The sequence below is a fragment of the Acromyrmex echinatior genome, chromosome 2, assembly GCF_024713525.1.
Source record: "Acromyrmex echinatior isolate Ae372 chromosome 2, ASM2471352v2, whole genome shotgun sequence".
NCBI lineage: Eukaryota > Metazoa > Arthropoda > Insecta > Hymenoptera > Formicidae > Acromyrmex > Acromyrmex echinatior.
The window spans coordinates 1499170-1520243 of NC_141853.1; the positions used below are offsets into that span (position 1 = coordinate 1499170).

The following is a 21074-nucleotide window of genomic DNA, read 5'->3' on the forward strand; positions in this document are numbered from 1 at the left end:
AGCAATACGATTTGGTATAATAATAATAATTTGTGTGTGTGTGTGTGTGTGTGTGTGTGTATGTGTGTGTAGTTTACCAGAGGAGTAAAATTGTAAAATAAAATAAAAAAATCATACAAATAATTCTTTTTTATGGTGATTTTATTTTATAATAATAGTGAGTACCGAAAAAATTCTAAATTTGTATTACAGATGAGTTTCTTTTATAATAATGGAACATATTATTTAGAAAATTAGGAGCAATCTTAATATTTTATTATTTATGTACATCAAATAATATATATCTTAACAGTACTAATTAAATGAAACTTAATAAATTAACAATAAATAATAAATTTATAGTTATCTTTAAATTTATTATTATAGATAATATTTTTTTTCTTATTAAATCTAGTTAAGTAGTCTCAGCCGCTATTCACAACAGTAATAGAATGATGAAAATTACGTATCTAAGATATCTCAGATCTAGAATCATACTTTTAATTCACCCTAAAATTTTTGATCAATTTTGGAATAAATATTTTTTCATAAAAATATTTAGTAGCAAGTTATTAATTTTTTTATATTAAATATTGTGTGACTCAATTATACACAGAAAAAATCATTTTGCATTTATGTTAAAACGAATCCTTGTTAAAATTTTTGTGTTAACTTTTTAACATATTCGAGTTTTAATTTAACATTTCTCAATGTTAAAATAACACAATTTATAGGTAATTAAACAAATAATAAAAATATTGTAGTTTTAAATTTTAAGAATAAATGGATAAAATTTGTGTGTTGATTTAATGTATTATAATATTAATTTTATTGAAGAAATATATTCTGTACAACTAGTTACATATTTTATATATAAAAAGGTATAGATATTTTGTGTTATTTTTTTCTTTATAACAGTAAATATCTGTTAAATATCTATATATTGCATATGTTAAATTGTTAAATATCACAAAAGCATCGCCAAAACTAATTTCAGTTAAATTTAACATTATAAATGTGTCAATTCAACATAAAATTTGTTTTTAAATTGGCAAAGCTTTATTACGCTTTTTGTGTTAATTTTGTACATAATATTTGTGTTACTTTCTAATATATTCATCTTATGTTAAATTAACACAAAAATTTGGGTGGATCGTTTGAAATATGTGAAATGTATTAAATTTAACATAAAATTTTTTATTGTATATCTTTATGTATTTTTTATTGTTTTCAATCACTTGAAATTAAAATATTATTGCTTGGTCGACATTTTTATTGATGAGCGAAAATTGATCCTTAAAAAATTTTTAAATAAAAAGTAACTCAATTCTTTGAGATCTAACATATTTCTATGTAATATCAACTCTATTTGTTATCACTAAAAAAAGTTCAGAAAATTACGTTAGTGTCGATTCAGTTGTTTCTATTGAAGGATTTTCGATATCGTCCAATATATCAGGATCGAGTTCTGTCAAAACTTCGTTTTTGTTTCTTACATTATTTTGTTTGTTGGCAACAGGATTATTGTGTTCCTCTATATTGAAAATATTTTTAGGAAGTATAAGATCTTTGATGCGCATTATATTATCTTCAACAACAGCCTCATCTTCGAAAAATCTGTGATTCATTTCTTTTACAGGATTTGCATGTATACTATTTTTAGTTTCTGACAATTCCTGCGTTTCTGATTTGGTAGGATATTTTTTATCATTTACAATATTTAAGTAGCGAGGAAGTATATAAGCATTATAGGCATTGATCACAGGTGTACGGACAATTTCAGTACTGGTGTACGATTTGTTTTTTTCTCGAAAGATTAGATCCTCGTTTTGCTCGTCCTGGAAGTATTTATTATTTTCTTCAGAATATAATCCCAATTGTCCCATCTCTTGCGAGTTTTCACGTATAAAATTTAAATCGTCGAATTCTTCATTCACTCTTCCTTTCCAAATATTCTGAGGAAATATATGAGGATTAATATTATTTCGTCCAGTTTTGATATTATGTTCAGTCTCGTCTTCAAAATAATCTTTCATATCTTTGTCATCCATGAAGTATTCAGTCTCGTCTTCAAAATATTCTTTCATATTTTTATCATCTTCCTCATTTTCAAAAGATTTAGTATTTGCTTTCATTAAAGAATCGAACAATGTTTCATCCTTTCTTGATTTCCATGTATTTATATCCTGAGGAAACTTAGAATTATGAGAATTAGAATTGATTTGTTCATTATCGTCTTTAACTATAATTTCTTGCTTTCTTGCAGGATATAGTTCTAAGAAATTATTTCTAAACTGTCCTACATTCGAGGATTGTGAATTCTTAGCGATGTCCCAATTATCAAAGAATTTTTTGGTTGATTTTGAGATATCCGAATCCTTAACATAAGGATCAGGTTTAACTTCTGATGGATTAAATCCTACGGGACTATATCTTTCTGGAGAATATCTAAGCTGGCTGGCGGAATTTGAAGATTCCTTGATTGCATCTTTTTGCTCGTCTTCCCGACGAAGTCGGTAAATATTTTCTATTTCAGAGAAAGATTTCTCTGACTGCATGATGTTTGAAGACGTGTCTCCTGGATACTTCCCTGACGACTTTGTATCTTTATCATCGGCGCGATGTACCAGTACTTTCCTCATAAGATCTTCTTCGTTCTGTTTATAATCTTCCATCCTTTTATAGTCTTCTAACTCCTCGAATTCTGAATATTTATTGTGAGGATTTCTGAAAAACCAATTTTTTTCGAAAATTTGTCTCGATGGAATAACACGAGGATATTCTCTCATAGGTATGTCTTCAGAAAATATTTCTTGTCTGTCTGAGGATTGCGGAGAACTATTAAGATAATTCTTGACAAATGAATTTTGGCTAACAGGTTCTTGTTGTTGAAATCCTCTGTAGTTTCCGGAAGACATCAAATTTTTTGTTTTATATAATGAAACATTATCATCGCGTGCTATATTCTGAGAGATTTCTCCTCGTAACAAGTGAGAATTTTGAAGCGAATTTGTAGAGAAATCTTGCAAATTTGATTCTTGATGAGTATTCCTGAAACATGTCGCAAATTTTTTCACTCGTTAGATTTATAATAACATTCTTCAAATTTTAAATATATAATTATAACTTCATGGTTGGCAACGTTATCTCATAAAAATAACTCATTACTGTTACCGTTCTTTTTTCCTAAAAATAACTCATTATCGTTACTCGTTATTGATTTGTAAAAGTAACTCGTTACTTTTTCGTTACTTTTTTTCTTAATACTAAAAAAATATTATATAGCATTTTTTATTGGCAAAACTTGTGCGCACTCAATGTACATTAAAGCCGTTGTACACAACGCTAATCTAAATGTAAAAATGAAATATCTGAGAGAATAAAATGCCTAAAATATATTAGGTGTTGGAATTAATTCGTAGCGTTTTACAAGTGATGGGAAGTACTTTCATTAATGTATTTTTTAATGCTCATGTGAAATAAATAACATTCTTTCATTAAAAAACGCTACGAATTAATTCCAACACCTAATATTTTATCAAATAACATAATAAAATGTATTGAGGATTTCGTAATTTAACTCGTTTCTATTTTTATTAACATACATTTTTACAGCGTCGATTGTACAGCGGCTTTAAAGTGCACTGAATGCGTATTAGTTCTGCTAATGAAAAATGCTATTATATGCAGATTTTTGCGGTAACTATAAAAAAGATGGAGGAAAAAATTAAAAGACTGATAAATATGTATATGTATATCGCTCTAGTTACGATTAAAACTTTTACATAAATAGAAATAAAGTAACGATGAAAATAACTAGTGAAATCGTTACCATTACCTCAAAAATTTAACTGCGTGACCATGCTACCATGAACGTTATTCAGAAGAAAATGTAACGTCATTACTCAAACGTTACCGAAAAAAGTAACTTGTAACAACGTTACTTGTCAATTCTATATAACTTTCTTTTACATTTTAAGATTAAATTCTAAAATGCTGAATTTTTTACTTATCTTCTCTCTTTGGAGAGAAAATTGAAGTGTTAGCTATAGATATAGTCATATTATATACTTAATATAGTTACTATCATACTGTATTAATATTGCAAGTATACGATTATTGATAATCCAACTTTCTTAATGATAGCTTATATCCGTTAGTTTAAATTAAGATTCTTAAATTTTTCTAATTTATATAAATTGTCATAATAGCGTAGTTATGTCGTATTACTAATTGGACATGTATAATATAATCCCACTATGTATTAGATATGTATAAATAAATAAATAAATATATTTTATATATATTTTTTATGTATATAATAATATATTAATATTATTTTGAATTAGAGGCACATTCTAGTTTGATTGAATGTTTTTATTATGCATGAAAATTTAAGTTGTCAGATTGGAAATTCTTAAATTTAGCAGTTTCTAACTTTTATATATTTTGATTTAAGGATCGACAAGAGTGACTATAGAGATCTCTGTCAGAAACAATTTCTTTATGCTAAAATTATGGCTATAAAATACTGAGAAAATGTAACTGCAATGTTTGTAATCAAGAAAGTCGGCTAAAGGCTTATACGGCTTACATAGTGTCTTTGTTGAAAAAAAAAATAGTTAAAATAAAAATTTCATATCATATAATCATTTCGATATCTTACTCGGTCTGCACTATAAATATAGTTATTGAAGTGCAGATAATTTTATTTATTATAATGTTTTGAGAACTAAATTGTAAAATCCGACTCTGTACACGCTTTCGTAAGTTTTACAAAAAGAGAAGCTGAAAAGATTTCATAATGGTCAATGTTACTTCTAGGAGAGAAAATATCAGTATGAAAACGTGCATCTGCATCATGCAAGGAGCAGATTATTTTATTTGTTATATAATACTTTTAAGAACAAAATTGCAAAATCCTGCTCTTAGCAGGCTTCGTAACTCGTAAAACATACCAAGTAAAAAAGAGTTTCATGATAAAATATTATTTTATGCTGAAATATATGATGTAATGCAGACATGTGTAACAAGCTGATGTTATTTGTCATTTTAACATCAAAATAACATCAGCTTATTATCTGAGAATGTATATAATATATGTATCTATATCACAAAAGGCGTACCTAACTTGGTTCTTGTTGACCCTTAAATTATATTCTTACCATGGTAATTGAACGGTCAAAGCTTCTGGGCAATCTAGACTACATGAAGGGCAGGATGCTTCTTTAGGAATTCTTCGAAACGATCCGCAAGCTAGGATTACGCTCACAGACAAATAAAACAAATAGCGACAAGAAATTTGTCTCGACATACTTAAAAGATTCGAATAAAGAAACCTTGACGATTCTTTATAAGCTCGCATGTTAGGGATGCAGCGAGGACACACGATGCTGAGTACAAAAATGTTTTTTCCATGTTGCATCAATCGCTTCCTGTATATATCTGTTAATTTTTAAATGAATTGTTTGCTTATTTCTTTTTCAATTTCTTAATATTCACTTCCTTTTATCTTTAATCTTTAGGCAAGATAGAGGTGACGACATAATATCGCAGAAGTCTTTGGATGTAGTGAAAATACTTATACATTTTTTAAAAGAGCGTAAGTCTATTTCAAAATGTTTTCTCTTTTTTGTAAATTGTTGAATTTTGATGTTAAAATTCATTTTATAAGAATGAGTTTTTATAAGAAATTCGATATTATTGTGAAAGATCATGGTATTATTTTTTTTAAACGATTATTTTAAGCTTAGAAAGGCTATCCCGGTAAAAAAATTTGTGTGTGTGTGTGTGTGTGTGTGTATTACATACATAAACGTGTGTAAATATTCATAAATATAAAATTATGTATGAAATACGTACATACATGTTCAGACATCCTTCATTTGCAAAATTACTTTATTAGTGCACTAAAAATAATAATAATAATGAAAAAATACCAAAAATAACTAAAAGGAAAATTTTCGCATTATTTGTTTTCGAAAAAATCAATTTTGGAGAAATGTAAAAGAATTGCTCATATATAATTAATAATTATATAATATTAATAATTATATATAGTTATGTATGAGCAAATTTTTTTGCATTTTTCTAAAACTTACAATGCAAAAATTGTTCCATTAACTATTTTTGATGTTTTTTTCAATATTACTATTTTTAGTACACTAAAAATAGTAATATTGAAAAAAGTAATTTTACAAATGAAAGAAAGATGTATGAATATATTTCATGTGTAATTATATGTAATTATTAATTATATATAATTATGAATATTTATGCGTGTTTAGGTATGTTTATACATATTATATTTATATACATATGTTCATGTATAAAAAATTTTTATCGGGATCTTACATTACATCTTTATCAATTTTTGCCCGATAATGCCATTAAGCTAAGTAAAATAAAAATACTGTAAAATATCAACTTAAAATTTTTGTTTAATGAAGTCAAAGAAACGAAATAAAAAACAAATTTACAGCTCCATCTCTTTTCTTTAAAATATTTTTTAAACTTCTCTATGATTTTTTTATACTAAAATACTTACGTACGTATATATCGTATGTTCTAATATAATATATTTGTATATGTTTTAATATAATATAGAATTTAATTTATATTTTATAATAATTTTATAAAATAATTAAGAATAAACGGACAACTGGGAATTGGCACATTGATCGGTGCGTAATTCGCTTTGAAAAAAATAAAGCTTTTTTAAAGCGAACGAATTACGCACCGGTCATTGTGTCAATTCCCAATTGCCCGTTTGTTCTTAGTTATTTTATAGTTTATTACGGGAATTCCAATATTGTTATCTTTAATAATTTTAATTCTGCATCAAAGATGCTAGAGTGGAAGGATTATTTCGACGAGCAGGACGTCGTGAGGTTCGACGACATATTCTGAATTCTCTAAAGAAAGGCCATAAACCGCATTTTGAAAATTCAAATAATGTTGCTCTGGAATGTGCGGCAGCTTTACAAATTTTTCTTAGCCGCTTAAAGAAACCAATTATGCCGCAGCACGTGCAAGAATTGATTCTTGGTAAATATTAACAAATAAATAAGGAATGAAAGTGATAAATGTGTAAGAAAACAACGAATATTTCTCGTAATTATAATTTATTTGTCGTTTGAAAATGACAAATATGTATAAAATTCAACGTTCATCGAAGCGTAAATTTATAAATTCAGCGTCAGCAGAATGTTAGTTCTGGTGAATTATGCCAGTTATTACGATATTATCAAATCTAAAATTTTGATGACAAATAAATCTTCGATGATTTAAAATCTTTGATCTATATACCTAATTAGTATAATAGATTTTGAATTAACATTTCAGTTTTTATTCGATATTAATATTAATATTATTAAATATAATTTATTAATGTTAATTATCATTTGTAATATTAAAGATATTTAGAGAACTTTGTATATTTTGTGAATGGTATAAATATAAATCTTAATATTTATATATGATCAGCTGATAATCCAGGTGTAGAAGCACAAGTTATTGCACAAGATGCTCTAGGACTTATTAGACAGGATGTCGGTGGTCGTCATTGCGAGCTCTTGACTCATGTTTTGGATCTTTTAAGGCACTTAACTCTTTCAGGACCTCCTTCTGAATGTTCCGAATTGCGCGGATCTCCATTACCTGTTGCACTTTTACCAGTGTTTTTTAATTTATCCGTAATAATATATTATTTATAATATCTCATTAGTCCATCAAATCAATTTATTTTATACAAAAATTTTTAGCGTTAAAGATCTTATACAATGCAATTTACTCTTTTTAACATTGAGAATTTTACTTAGATATTAAACTCTTAAATATTTATTTTTTATTTTGCATAATTGGAAAAGAAGGTAATTATGCATATATTAGGAGCGAACTCACAGATTTCAATGATCTTGACATATGTTGTCTTCCAACCGGGTTTAGCCATCGTTATTCATTAAAAGGTTATGAATAAAATAAATTTAAGAAATAATGTCTTTTTTCTATTACATAAAATAAAAATTCTCTATTTTAAAATAAATCTCTTCTGTCAAGAGGCGCATGACTTTCATACGAAGCGAGTTCCACCTTACCTCCTACCCTGCGAAGGAACGTGTGATTTTTCACGCGAAGCGAATTTCACCCCGCATCCTCCCTGCCAAGTGGTGTTCCAAGTTTCCATCATGGTAGAAGGAATAAAGATAGAATCACACGATGCTTGATTTCTTGAATGATAGCATACAGCCGTCTGCTCTGATGTATGTAGAATATAGTAAGTTCATGCATTAAGCGTTGCATGCTGCATACATACACGATTTTTATATTTATTATGGATTACTTCATAGCTTATTTCCTTGCATGCACCAATCAAAAGAAATAATTGCTAATTTCATAGTTATTTGTCAAACGCCAGACTGTATGCATCAAAGCAAGCATAGCAGCATGCATGCGTCTTCTTCTTATTCTTCTCATTATTCCTCTGCTTAGTTTTCCGATCCAAGAAAAGGATCATATCATGCGGTGAATTTGAATCTTAGATTGTGATAACCTCTGCGGGGGAGGGGGTGCATGCTTATCATTCAAGAAATTGAATATCGTGTGATTCCGTCTTTACATGGTGTGTGCAGTTGGACAGTATCTCTTTCTATATCTCTGCCTTCTCTGTCTATGGACTGTTCACAAGGAGGAAAAGCTACGAATTGTGAAACGCTAAACATGGGACGGTATTCATAATCCATTTTTATTTTAAAACTTTATCTTAAATATAATGTTTTAAGATGCTAATAGTCTTCAGATTGACTTACATCTTAAGATTGTAGCTCTTAAATCTCATGAACATCCATAGGCAGAGAGGGCAGAGATTTATAGAAAGACACCGTCCAACTACACACACTATGCTACTCCTTCCATCAGATATGTGAGTGGTGCAATTGAACTGTGTGCAAGTGCACTGCTTCCAAAATTAAAAAAATTCGTAATTTTTTATTATATAAATAATGCTGTATAAATAAGTATATATATTTTTAATGCTATAATATCTTATATATTGCTGAAAAATTATATTTTTTTCTCTAAAGTTATTATCTCTATTGATAATCGAACTCGGATGATAACATTAAAATCAGTTTTAAATCAAAATCGAGTATTATTAAGTTTTAAACATATATACATGTCTACGAAATTAATAAATCATGAAATCACTACTGTATTATTAGTTTCTTATTCTTAATCATTTAAATTTTAACAGGCACGCGAACTTCGCCGACTGTCTTTAATAATATCTCGTTGGTGCTCAGGGTCATGATCTTGATAACATATATCAGGATCATTAAAATCTGTGAGCCCCTGATATGCATAATTACTCTGGTGAAAACTTTTCAGAATTTTTCATATAATTTTTCAGAATTTCTATATAATTTTATAACTTTCTAACATTTTTATACAAATTGGAACATTTCTCAGAAAATCTACATCTTTTCTCAGAATTTTTCTTATATGTTAATTATGAAATATCGTAAGATTTCTAAGATTTTTTGTAAGTATAATTTCTGATGAAATGTTATAAAATCTGAAAATATTTTTTAAAAATTATGAGATAAGAAATTTCAGAATATTTCAGAATTCACTTGTATGAAAAATTCTGAGAGAAGATATAAACTTTTCGAATATTTCTGAGTATTTCTGAAAAATGTTCCAATTCGTATAAAAATTATGAGAAAAATTTTCACCAGGGTATTGAAAAAAATTACGCATTTAAATCCTTATAAAATGAATTATATTAAGTATTTCTTTCATATAATTTATTTTGGTCTCATTTTATAGCCTAGTGATTTAATAAGATGGAAACAAGTGGCGGCCAGATTCAGCGAATTAATTACGGAAGCCGCTGCGCAACTCCGTCGCGATGTACAACATGGCATTTATACGGAAACTATAAATTCCATGACGAATTACATCGATGTAAGAGACCTTTACTTTAAAGCAATTTAAAAAATGCATTAACATTTCCTTAACTTAATTTTGAGTCATATTTAACTTTATGTAATTGTTTTCATCTTAGAATAGTTTTTTTAGTGAAAAATAACCGCTATCATCCGTATTATGCATCTTTAGACAGCTTCGACCTCGCAAGAGGAAGATGAAGAATTAACGAGATGGCAAGAGTTTTCCTTGTTGTATCCTTTTGTTCGACTTAGAGATCATTGTAATATTTGTAAGATATTATTAATTAATTTTTATTATTATAATTTCACTAATATGTAGATCCACTATTATTTCGTAAAGTATGATTATTTTAATTTTATTATTTTTTTTATTATTAAGACTCCTGATTAGTCACCATAACTATATTGAATCGTGACATCAGAAAAATGACACATTAATTTTTGTTACTTGCCATTTGTAAATTAAGACAATTTGGATAAAACAAAATGATGAGATCGCTTGAAAACATTTGTAAAAATGGATGAAAACTATGCTTATTCCCTCTGATTCCCTCAGTAAATAATCGTAAAATGATAAAAAGCACGTAAAATGTTTTTATTTAATAATGCCTATTTTCACTTGCACCTGCCTTTTATCACTTTTTATGATTATTTACTGACTCTGAGGCGGAATAAGCATAATTTTCATCTATTTTTACAAATGTTTTAAAACGATCTCATCATTTTGTTTTATCGAAATTGTCTTTATTTACAAATGGCAAATAATAAAAATTAATGTCATTTCTCGCTTCTGACATCACGACTCAATGTGATAATTCAGAAGCTTTAATGATAAGAATACTAGTGATTTGGTTTATTTTCTCTAATAAAACGTTTATTAACGATTCAATAAAATTTTGCCGACAGGTCACGTTGGTGAGATGGCACGTGTTCTTATTACACCGTTACAACACCCGATCGTTGGAAGGTTACATCCGACAATTGCTAATCCTAATTAAAAATTTTATAACAATCGTACAAATGTGCAAAGTATTTTTAGATGCAAATTACTGTATTTATATTGTCATAATTTTGTTTATGTAAATTGATTAAATACTTCAATTATACTTTAATTAAAATATTATGTTTACAGTACTGCCAGTGAATAGTAACGATTAACGATCTAATTAAAAGTAACTAGATCAATTCTAAACAGAATCATGAGGCTTGTAATTTGTTTTCGTAAAACTTGTAAGAACTTATGACTGACATTATAATTCTATGTGTATGTATAAGATGTACGGTCATTCGTAAATATCCACGATTTTTTATAAATCTTATGGCTAGCAAGAAGCTGTCTGTAAAGATATTACAGTAAAATTATAAGCGCTTGTAGGTATTAATCTTACAAGAACATATTACAAATTTTATGATTTTCTTAGAATTAAGACTCGTTAAATTAAATACATTGTAATATAAAATGAAGATGTTTATTTAAATAAGATGTTTATTTAAATAATTATTTGCAAACACATATATTTTTATATCTTTTTCAGTGCCTCTATACATTAAACTGCAAATAAAATATTTCATACATTATAAATTCACCGTAAAATTGTACACGATAAAATTATTTTACTGCTAACGCGCGCGAGCAAAACGTAAATAAAACGTTTCGCATATGTAAGATGTGCACTAAAATGTGCAATTAAACTTTACGATTTAAATTTTAAAATTTAACTACATATGCCATTTTGTGGAATGACTTAAACCAATTTCCTTTAGGCATTCTTAAAATTTAACTGTGTAATCGCATACGGAGTATGATATTTTCAGGTGTATTCTATGATACGAAAGTACGTAAAATCGTTTCACAGCAAGCTTATGTATGGAACGTGTATGAAACTACGCCTATGTATACATTTCAAAAAATGCAGTAATCAATTAGACATATTCCTTTAATAAAAATAATATTGATAAAAATAATATGATGCCTTTTCTTATTTAAAATTAAAATCATAATCTTCTTCCTCTTAGATTTTTCTTTCACGAAAAAGATACTATGGTTAAAATTAGGTTAATAACAAATTTTTAAGTTTTATTTACATTTTCTAAAATTATTTTTCTTGTACTTTTTTTCAAGGAAAACTACGTAAGTTGTGTGTGTTACTATAATAAAACCAATTAAATTACTAGTGTAAAGTTCATTTAAAGAATATGTCATGATTGATTTGTGCATTCTCTAAGATAGATAAAAGATGAGCATGAACAACAGAGATTGCCATTCATTTCTTTTTTAATATTAACCGGAGCGACAGAAAACTGCTGCAGAGCTCAAAATCAATTGTTGCACTAATTGTGGCTACGACCAGGAAAACCACGATCGTTGTGTGGGTGACTTTGGCGTAGTTGGCATAGATGAGGACGGTGTACCGGTCTGTTTCTCATCAAGTTGATTTTTCAGTCTAACCTTTTCATTTGTTTCGATTTGCATTTTCTGCTCATATTGCCGTACATTTTCCAGGTTCATGTCATACCACTCGTCAATCCAGGCAAATGCCTGTCTGTGACCCAACACTAAAATATCCCTTATACACTAAAATCAAAAAGAAAATAAAATAATCAATATGTAATCACAACTTTTAATAGAAAAGACTCTAGAGTTTAGTACTGTTACTGTTCTTTGAATATTACATTCAATCTGTATATCAAAAAATCGAATTCATATAAACAATAAGAATCTTATTGGACCATACAAGTAAAATCACTAATCTCAGTTGTTACTTCATATAATTTTGTATTACTAAATATTAAATATATTCTGAATAGTAATGATTATTTATACAACTGTTGAAAAAAATATTATTAAAATGTAAGGCAGATGAATGGTCAATTAGACAAACTTACTCTATGTATGAAATCTTCAACTCGCGTTTGCATACCCCAGACTTCAAACGAGGCATGAACCAATTTATACGAGCACATTATAGGTTGTGTTGTGTCCCTCCAACCTTCAACCAGAGGGCCACGGCCTGTTCTTTTCGATTGAAAGTACTTTGGATCCTGTTACAATTAAGACATCTTGATTAGAATTAAAATCTAATATTAGGAATTAAATATGAATCAAATTATGGTTATAGGCAAGCCTACTTCTTCCTCTTTGTAATGTTTTGCGGAGAGTTCGTCATATGCAATATCTACAAAATCGACTTCTCGATGGATCAATTCCATGGGTGACAGCTCTAAGCACTATAATTTAATAACAATAGAATCATCAGTATTAATATTATATTATTAAATAAAAAGTAATAACAAAATGTATGTTATAAATATGATGTAATAATAAGTTACTTACATTTTCTGTGGAGCCATTATTGTTTTCATACCGTGTGTTTATCGCTATATGAAACTTTGGCATAAAGGAACACTGAAAGAAAAGAAATTCAAGAATAATATAAAATTTTATAACAATATTCATACTGAACGTTACTCACAGTGTAGTCTGCAGTCGTCAGGAAGGAATAAACATGCAAGAAAATAAAAAAAAATTAAGACAGTTTAATTTCTTTCTTTTTTTTTTAAATACCAACAATTGAAAATCATTATTTATATTAGTACTAAAAGAGAGTCATGTTACTTCCAATTTCTAAAGTAATGATTGTAAAATTTGATAAAAAACAATTACACTAGTTTACAAAATTTTGTGCAAGAGTAAATGAAGGCTGTTCTTAGGGTAATTTTTTCAATGTTAAATCAGAATGTGCCATTAAAATATTTCCATTAGGTCTTGTTTTTCAAATATAAGAAGCGATTTTTTTTAATATATTTGCATGGATTAATATCTAGTATAGATCTGTCCAACACTTTGCTCGTAAGCCGAAATGCTTATATCTCTCCTCCGTCGCGGTAGAGTAAGACGGAGCGAAAATAACAAAGGATTAGACACCAAGATTTTGTCTGAATTCAGGTCTGTCTAAATGTCATAAAAAAGAACCAAAAGGAAACCCATTTTTCAATTTGCAATTATAGTAGGTGTTTTTATTTTGTTTATTATCCTGTCTGTGACACCCAAATGTTACAATAAAATTTTAATCAAATGTTTCGACGCTTAAGATCAATGATTTTTATAATAACTGACGATGATCAGATTTCTGATGCTTGGGCAAATCTGAATTCAGATGGAATCTTAATGTCTATTCTTTGTTATTTTTACTCCGTCTTGCTCTACCGAGATAGTGGAGAAGTGGAAGAGTTTTGGTTCACAAGCAAAGTGTTAGATAGGTCTGATCTAGCAGTAATCGTTTAGCATGTTTTCATTCCAGTATCCTGATGTTTCTTAATTATCATCAAATTCTAGTGGATTTGCCTTTCTCATCATTCATCGCAAATTATTTAGAAAAAGTCTTAAAAATTGACATGCAATATCTTAAAAATTCGACCAGATGAAACTTTTCTAGTAGCAGATTCACCGTTTAAAAATGATTCAAAATTTGTAATTCAGTGTTGTGATTATATCATGCAAACAAAGCAAAACATACCTGTTATAGTAAAGGGATAATAGTTCCATGCTTTTTCTGTCACATAAAATATTCGTGGCAAGATGGATTGAATCCAATAAGGGAGTTTACTGAAAAAAAAAGAGATAGTGAAAATGTTTGTTTCAAGAAAGCAAGCACTATAAAACTCCTATATAGGACATTTTTCAGCAAGGACATATTCTTGTTGTTTACTAATGTTAAACAAGGATGAAATGATTCGCATGTTATACTGTATCCTTGCTGGAAAACATCCATACCTGTTGCAATACTGTATGTATTTCTATGGCTCAGTTCCACAACTCATACTTAATTCTTAACTCAGGTTCAATTTCTTTTTTATCTATTTCCAATTTTAAAATTGGAAAGAGACAATGAATAAGTTAAACCTTGATTAAGAGTTAACCATAAGTTATGGAACTATGCTTATATGTTATATATTTAAAAATAAAATTTACCTAGACAGATGGATTCTTTTCTCAGTATATTGACCCTTTCCGTGAACAGGATCCTCACAGACAGTATTTTCAACCACTTCCACTCCTTCATCGTTATCGGATTGTTCATGACTATGTCTGGCGATCATGTATAGTTGACCAATGCGATACTATACAAAGAAATTGATCGATCATTACAAAGATTCTTAGAGAAAAGATTTCGACATCTTTAAAAAAAAAAGATCAATATACGATAGGTAACGATTATCAAATGAGTGGGATAAATACTTTCGATTATCGAATAAAATAATAAATAATTAAATAAGCGTTCGAAGGTTACCTCTTCCGTAGTGAGCGGCATGCAAATGCGGTACTCCTTAGTAAGAACCATCCTTGAATTATTTCCGACAGTCGATCAAACGCAATGATTGATCAAGTCCGTTTTACATGCGTCCTTACTGGAGGAGCGACACAATTCTATATGTTCTGTGATGATTCTCGTGATTTTTCGCGTCCGACGTTACGTAGGATAAACCATAGGATAAACATTACAACCCGCGCGCAACGGCGACCGTGGCGACGAGAAGTTTGGTGGAATTCGTCGTTGGTGCAGTGATCGATATGAGCACAGATCGACAATCTGCTGGCGAAAAAGTCACAGTCCGACAGCTCGTGACAGCCTGTGTGGATTGGCAGTGACGGCGTATTTCGCGCGAAAATTCAGGCGTGCACTCCCCCTCCCCCGACAGTTTCACGTTTCACGCAGTTTCACGTGTTACGTGTACAAAAATTGTGTGTGCAAAGCGGACGACGGAGACGAAATCGCGTTTGCGGGCAACGATGTGCAGGTAACATTGCCGCGCGCATCGGTGCGACATGCGATGGTGAAACGAGCAGCAGGATTGGAGAGCGGCGTGTATGTAGCTGCGAGATCTTGGTGCGAACGAAGGAATACGTTCGGCGTGAGGTCGCCGACAATCGATGCCAATGGCCTACGAAGCATTATGGCACGAATACAAGCAGATGCCCGTGGTGACGCGGGCTTACACCACAGCCTGCGTCATCACGACCCTTGCTGTGGTACTTATCTCGTGTTTTTTTTTAATCCCGTCGATCAACCTCGCCCATTGGCCGTCCGTCGCACGGGTCCAAACCCGAATCTTCCAAAATGCCTATCTTATAAATTCTCTCTTTATCTGTTTCTGCAAGATAAGTCTTATACTTATTTTGTAAGATTCAAGTATAAGACTCAAGTCAAAGTTGAGCACATTTGATGACTCAGCACTTATCCTTGCCACTGATGCTTGCCTAATGATTGTATAAAAATGATATACAGAGAGAAGCCTGATAATTAGGAAATAATTTTAATCGAATGAACAAATGGATTTCGTTGAGTTTATAAAATATATTTGCTTGTCAGCAATGTATAATTATTTTAAATGTTTCAGCAATTAGACTTGGTATCCCCATTTCAACTGTATTTCAATCCTATTCTTATTGTGGAGCAATACCAGGTATGAAAGTATAGATATGCAAATGACTATGTAAAATTGACTTTATTATGTAAGATAATTCAAAGGTTATTATCATCGTTAGAAGAAAATTTATGAATAGATTTGTACTTTTTGTCAAATTGATTTTTTTGTCATGTACTAAATCAACAGTACAATCACAAGTAATCCTAAAGTAAAAGTATTATACTGGATTATTTCAGATATGGCGATTAATAACAACATTTCTGTTCTTTGGAAACGTTGGATTCAATCTATTATTCAATATGATCTTCACATATCGATATTGTCGTATGTTGGAGGAAGGATCTTTCCGCAGGAGAACAGCTGATTTTGTGATGATGTTTATTTTTGGTGGATTATGCATGATTGTATCCTTGGCAAATTTTAATTATTATAATTTCAATAATTATAATTATAATGATATTCTATAATATTATCGATTGCAACACTAATATTCTATTAATAATTCAATTAAATTACATTTCTGTCTTAATAACAATTACAATTAATAGCACTTGTGTATATAATAATCTTCATAATTATAATAATAATTTATAGTAGATTGTAGTAGTTACAATGATAATTATAATTATGATTATGGTAATTATAGTTATAATTATTAATGTTTGCTATTTAAAAAATGTCTTTTTTAAGAATATTTTTGTCCTTGTTCCTTAACTATTCATAGACTTTTGCATTCTTCGTCAATTTGCTATTCCTGGGGCATGCATTCACAATAATGTTGGTGTACGTGTGGTCACGACGAAATCCTTTTATCAGGATGAACTTCTTCGGACTTTTAAACTTCCAAGTAGGTTCAATTTAAGGCAATATACATGTCATGCATTATTTTTGTTTTATTAATATTGTGTAATTAGCTATTGCATTATTATTCTGACTTCTATTTAATAAATAGTCATGTTACAATTACCCATAACTTTTTTTTAGGCTCCGTATTTACCGTGGGTGCTGTTAGGCTTCTCTGTGTTGCTTGGCAATACAATATGGGTTGATCTTGTGGGAATGGCAGTAGGGCATACTTACTATTTCGCGGAGGATGTATTTCCTCGGATAAGAGGTGGTTTCCGAATTCTAAAAACTCCTCAAATATTGTAAGCAAACTTAACATTAAAATTAAGATTATTAAAATTATGTGATTATATTATTAGGGATGATTACTAGAATATCCAGGAAGTATCCGATATTATCCGATACTTATACCTACTATCCGGTCGGATAGCCAGATATCATTATAGTACTCGGTATTATATATATATATATATATATATATATATATATATATATAAATCCATATAATAATTCATAAAATCCATATATAAATCCATATAATAAAAAATTCAGCTAAAAAACATAAAATTCTGTATTAGTGATGCAAATTTTATATTGAAAATTGCATCATTAATACAGAATTTCTTGCACAGTTCATTTTTCCTCTTTCTCTTTTCGGGAAGATGAAAAAAATTATTATAGCTATTTTTCCTTGCTTTTTTTGGAAGCTTTCTTCCAGAGATATCCGAGATATATATATATATATATATATATATATATATATATATATATTCAAGTATATCCAAGGAAATGTTCGGTATCCGATCAGATAATTACCCTACTGGATATCCAATATCTGATGTTCGATAATTTTACTATTCAGTGTATCCCTAATTATTATGATCATTATTTAAAATGAAAATTATAGCTTTATTAATTAAATTGTCGAGCAAAGAAGATGGGTGAAATTGCTGGATTTTGACTTAAACAATGGAACCTCTTATGCGGTTTTCTTGTATTTTTTTTATGTACTGCATCATGTAGATACGTTTATTTCAAATTGATCTGATGGCAACACGTTGAAAATCGCATTAAAAGTAACATAATTTCATCCAAATCTAGTTTTTTATTGCAACTTTCAATATTTTTCCGTCAGTTTAGCTTGAAATTAATGTTTGCAAATGATTTAACATATAAAAAAAAAATACATATAATAAAATAAAAATGCATAAGAAAGATTCCATTACTTTAATCAAAATTGATCTATTTTATTCATTGTCTAGGGTCTAGGACATTGTATAAAATAGCCAATTTTAGCCTAAGCAATGGAACTTTTTTTTATGTATGTTTCTTTCGTACATTCGATGTGCTAAATCACTTGCAAACGTTAATTTCAAGCTAAACTAATAAAAAATCTGGTAATTTCATTCAGCCTCCTTTATCGAGAAATATCTCAAAAGTTGAATGGCGATAAATAAACGATAGACTATTGACGAGAGAAATAATATAATTTTTTCTTCTTAGAAAGACTTTGTTTGATGCATATCCTGAGGATCCAGATTATATGCCACCACCAGAAGATCGGCCAGGTGGCTTCAATTGGGGACAAGAAGCTAATGTACAATAATCGAAAAATTCAGCATTCTCTTCTTGATGCTGTTTCTTGCGTTGAATTGTCCGAGGATTGATGCTATCATTGTTCCTTTCAAATTATGTATAACAATTTTTAGAACCTGGGTTTGTATGCAAAGATGTACAATGTGATACACGTAAAAGATAATATATGTATAGGGTGTATAAGAGATCGAGCGATTTCATTCCATTAAAGATCTTTCGAAAAACATAATAAAAGCATAAGCTGATATTTTTTTAATAAAAATTCGATACCAATATAAGATTTTACTTAAAGATTGCGATTAATAATCTTCAATAATAATCAAATTGTCATCGAAGGAAAGTCTTTTCAAGGAATTAATAAATATAAAAGAAAAGGCTTAATAAAAGACAAGCCAAGTATTGGTCTTTCTTTTATTATTTTTTAAAATTTTTGAGCCTTAGTATATAATTGTTAACTTCTCAAGAAATTTGTAGACAGAAAACGCGCGAATATTTATACACTCTGCATATAGTCGAAGAAGCTACAGAGAAACGCACTTAAATAATCGGTAAACTTTATTGATTTTCCTAAATTCCATTTATACATTCATATGTGTTTTTCGATATTCGTTTCTACGTATAGAATCTATATTAGCTTTGGAAACCAAATGTTGCTTCTAATGCTATTGCAGAAAATATGAATTAAATTGTTTTATTTAGAATACCGCGAACAGAATGTCGCGTACTTTATTTTGTTTTTCATAGGTTTTTCATTAAGTTTGAAATGAGTTAAATTGTAAGATTAGTAATTTTAGTTGTTATTAAATATTTCAGTCTATAAGCTGTTTATACGATCCTAATATCGTATATAATAACTTATTTCATTCTAAACATGTACTGAGTAAAATGTTTTAGTAATAATAAATATTAAAGTTTGTCGTATCCCGCAGATTTATATCTGCTGCAGAATTTAAAATTCTCTAATTCGATAGAAATAAAATTTTAATGTACGCGAATGCAACTGAATTAGCATTCCGAGGGTTATACTTCTATCTGTCGCTAGAGAATAAACTTCCGGTTCAACACGGGAATTGTAATTTTCCACTCGCGAATTAATTAGATTTATTATATTGAGAATGTCACTTTTGTAAGATATTTGCGATCAGTGGTAATTGTGATACACTAATTGTACTCATAGTTCTTGCAAGATCTATGATGGAAGAAAGAGGAAAACAATGCCATTGTGACAAGGAGAGTATTTTAAATTGTACTAAAGTATTTATTTATATTTATTATTGTAGCGAAGTGTAATCAATAGGTAACATCTACAAAGTACAAATCGTTAAATATAAATTGAAAAAATAATATATATACACTTCCCACACTTTGTTCATACGTGTATATTATGTACTATATGAATACAATGGAGATTTTGCATTGATAGTTAATAACTGTCGCTTCTTTTTTTCATTACCTTTTCATTACAGAATGATGGAAAGGTAATGTTTTTTTTTCTAGGACCAATCTATTATATAGTCAATTACTAAGAATTATTTAAAGTGTGAGTTAAGTTTTAGATAGTTTTGCATCTTGAAATTTTTTTTTCTTATTTAGGAAAGGTGGATTATTTTTTCCAAATACGATTAATAATTAGCTTCGATGTAACTTTTTCTGTGATTCTCGTGAGTGCTACGTGCAGTTATCTTAAGCTAAACAGTTGTGAATTTTTAACATAAGTCACCTCCGAATGTTAATGCAAATATATTTTATAGTGGATTGATTTAAGCAAAGAAATAAGAAATTTAGACTCCCGTACGATTGCGAGGAATAATTATCGTTGTTTTAATAGTTCTAATAATTTCAATTTCTAAGATTCTTAGAGATTTTAAGTCCTTTAAATTATTTATTCCTTTTGAATACTGGATTCGAATGTCTATATCATTTTAATTTCTTATAGCGTTTTTCATTGGCAGAGCCGTTGTACACAAATCGACATAAAAATGTACGTAATAAAAATATAGAAACGAAAACCATACGAAATCCTCAATACATTTTATTATGTATTTGATGAAATATACATTGGGTATTTTATTAATTGAGATATCTCCCAGATTAAATTAATGTACAGCTTTAATGTGCACCAGTTCTGACAGTGAAAAACACTATTAAATTTGCACATATTTATCTTTTCTTATATCTTTGACTTCCAGGATCATAGGATGTTTTTCCTTCGCACAATGTATTCCTTGAATTTAATAGTTAATAATTATCAAAGAGTTGTTGTAAAGAAAATAATAA

The 21074-nt window shown here is 29.0% G+C and overlaps 4 protein-coding genes across 6 annotated transcripts; 2 read left to right on the top strand and 2 right to left on the bottom strand.

The window, feature by feature from the left end:
* The first annotated feature begins 302 nt into the window (after positions 1 to 302).
* LOC105152709 (uncharacterized) lies at positions 303 to 11251 on the top strand. Of its 3 annotated transcripts, XM_087403109.1 has the most exons (7): positions 303 to 334; positions 5499 to 5581; positions 6826 to 7026; positions 7465 to 7673; positions 9805 to 9942; positions 10096 to 10195; positions 10833 to 11251. In XM_087403109.1, exons 1-7 carry the CDS (start codon positions 303 to 305, stop codon positions 10922 to 10924), a joined length of 855 nt encoding a protein of 284 aa, XP_087259235.1. In that variant the 3' UTR covers positions 10925 to 11251. The 3 variants fall into 3 exon arrangements, 1 of the variants encoding a protein (XP_087259235.1); XR_015544160.1 differs by lacking the exons at positions 303 to 334; positions 5499 to 5581; positions 6826 to 7026 and having other exon boundaries at positions 7291 to 8899; positions 9805 to 11251; XR_015544161.1 differs by lacking the exons at positions 303 to 334; positions 5499 to 5581; positions 6826 to 7026; positions 7465 to 7673 and having other exon boundaries at positions 8922 to 9942; positions 10057 to 11251.
* Positions 1279 to 5970, bottom strand: LOC147910391 (uncharacterized). The gene is made up of 2 exons (XM_087403111.1): positions 5145 to 5970; positions 1279 to 3030 (listed from the first exon to the last, which is right to left on the bottom strand). The coding sequence occupies exons 1-2, from the start codon at positions 5402 to 5404 to the stop codon at positions 1377 to 1379; spliced, it is 1914 nt and encodes a 637-aa protein (XP_087259237.1). The 5' UTR covers positions 5405 to 5970; the 3' UTR covers positions 1279 to 1376.
* A 143-nt stretch (positions 11252 to 11394) lies between the features above and the next one.
* Positions 11395 to 15359, bottom strand: rdgBbeta (cytoplasmic phosphatidylinositol transfer protein 1). Its single transcript, XM_011067119.2, has 8 exons — positions 15218 to 15359; positions 14899 to 15047; positions 14444 to 14532; positions 13400 to 13407; positions 13261 to 13332; positions 13056 to 13154; positions 12813 to 12968; positions 11395 to 12501 (listed from the first exon to the last, which is right to left on the bottom strand). Exons 1-8 carry the CDS (start codon positions 15266 to 15268, stop codon positions 12268 to 12270), a joined length of 858 nt encoding a protein of 285 aa, XP_011065421.1. The 5' UTR covers positions 15269 to 15359; the 3' UTR covers positions 11395 to 12267.
* A 457-nt stretch (positions 15360 to 15816) lies between these two features.
* Positions 15817 to 20227, top strand: Der-2 (Derlin 2). The gene is made up of 6 exons (XM_011067118.2): positions 15817 to 15957; positions 16326 to 16391; positions 16592 to 16759; positions 17080 to 17202; positions 17340 to 17503; positions 18705 to 20227. Exons 1-6 carry the CDS (start codon positions 15859 to 15861, stop codon positions 18805 to 18807), a joined length of 723 nt encoding a protein of 240 aa, XP_011065420.1. The 5' UTR covers positions 15817 to 15858; the 3' UTR covers positions 18808 to 20227.
* The last annotated feature ends 847 nt before the right edge of the window (positions 20228 to 21074 follow it).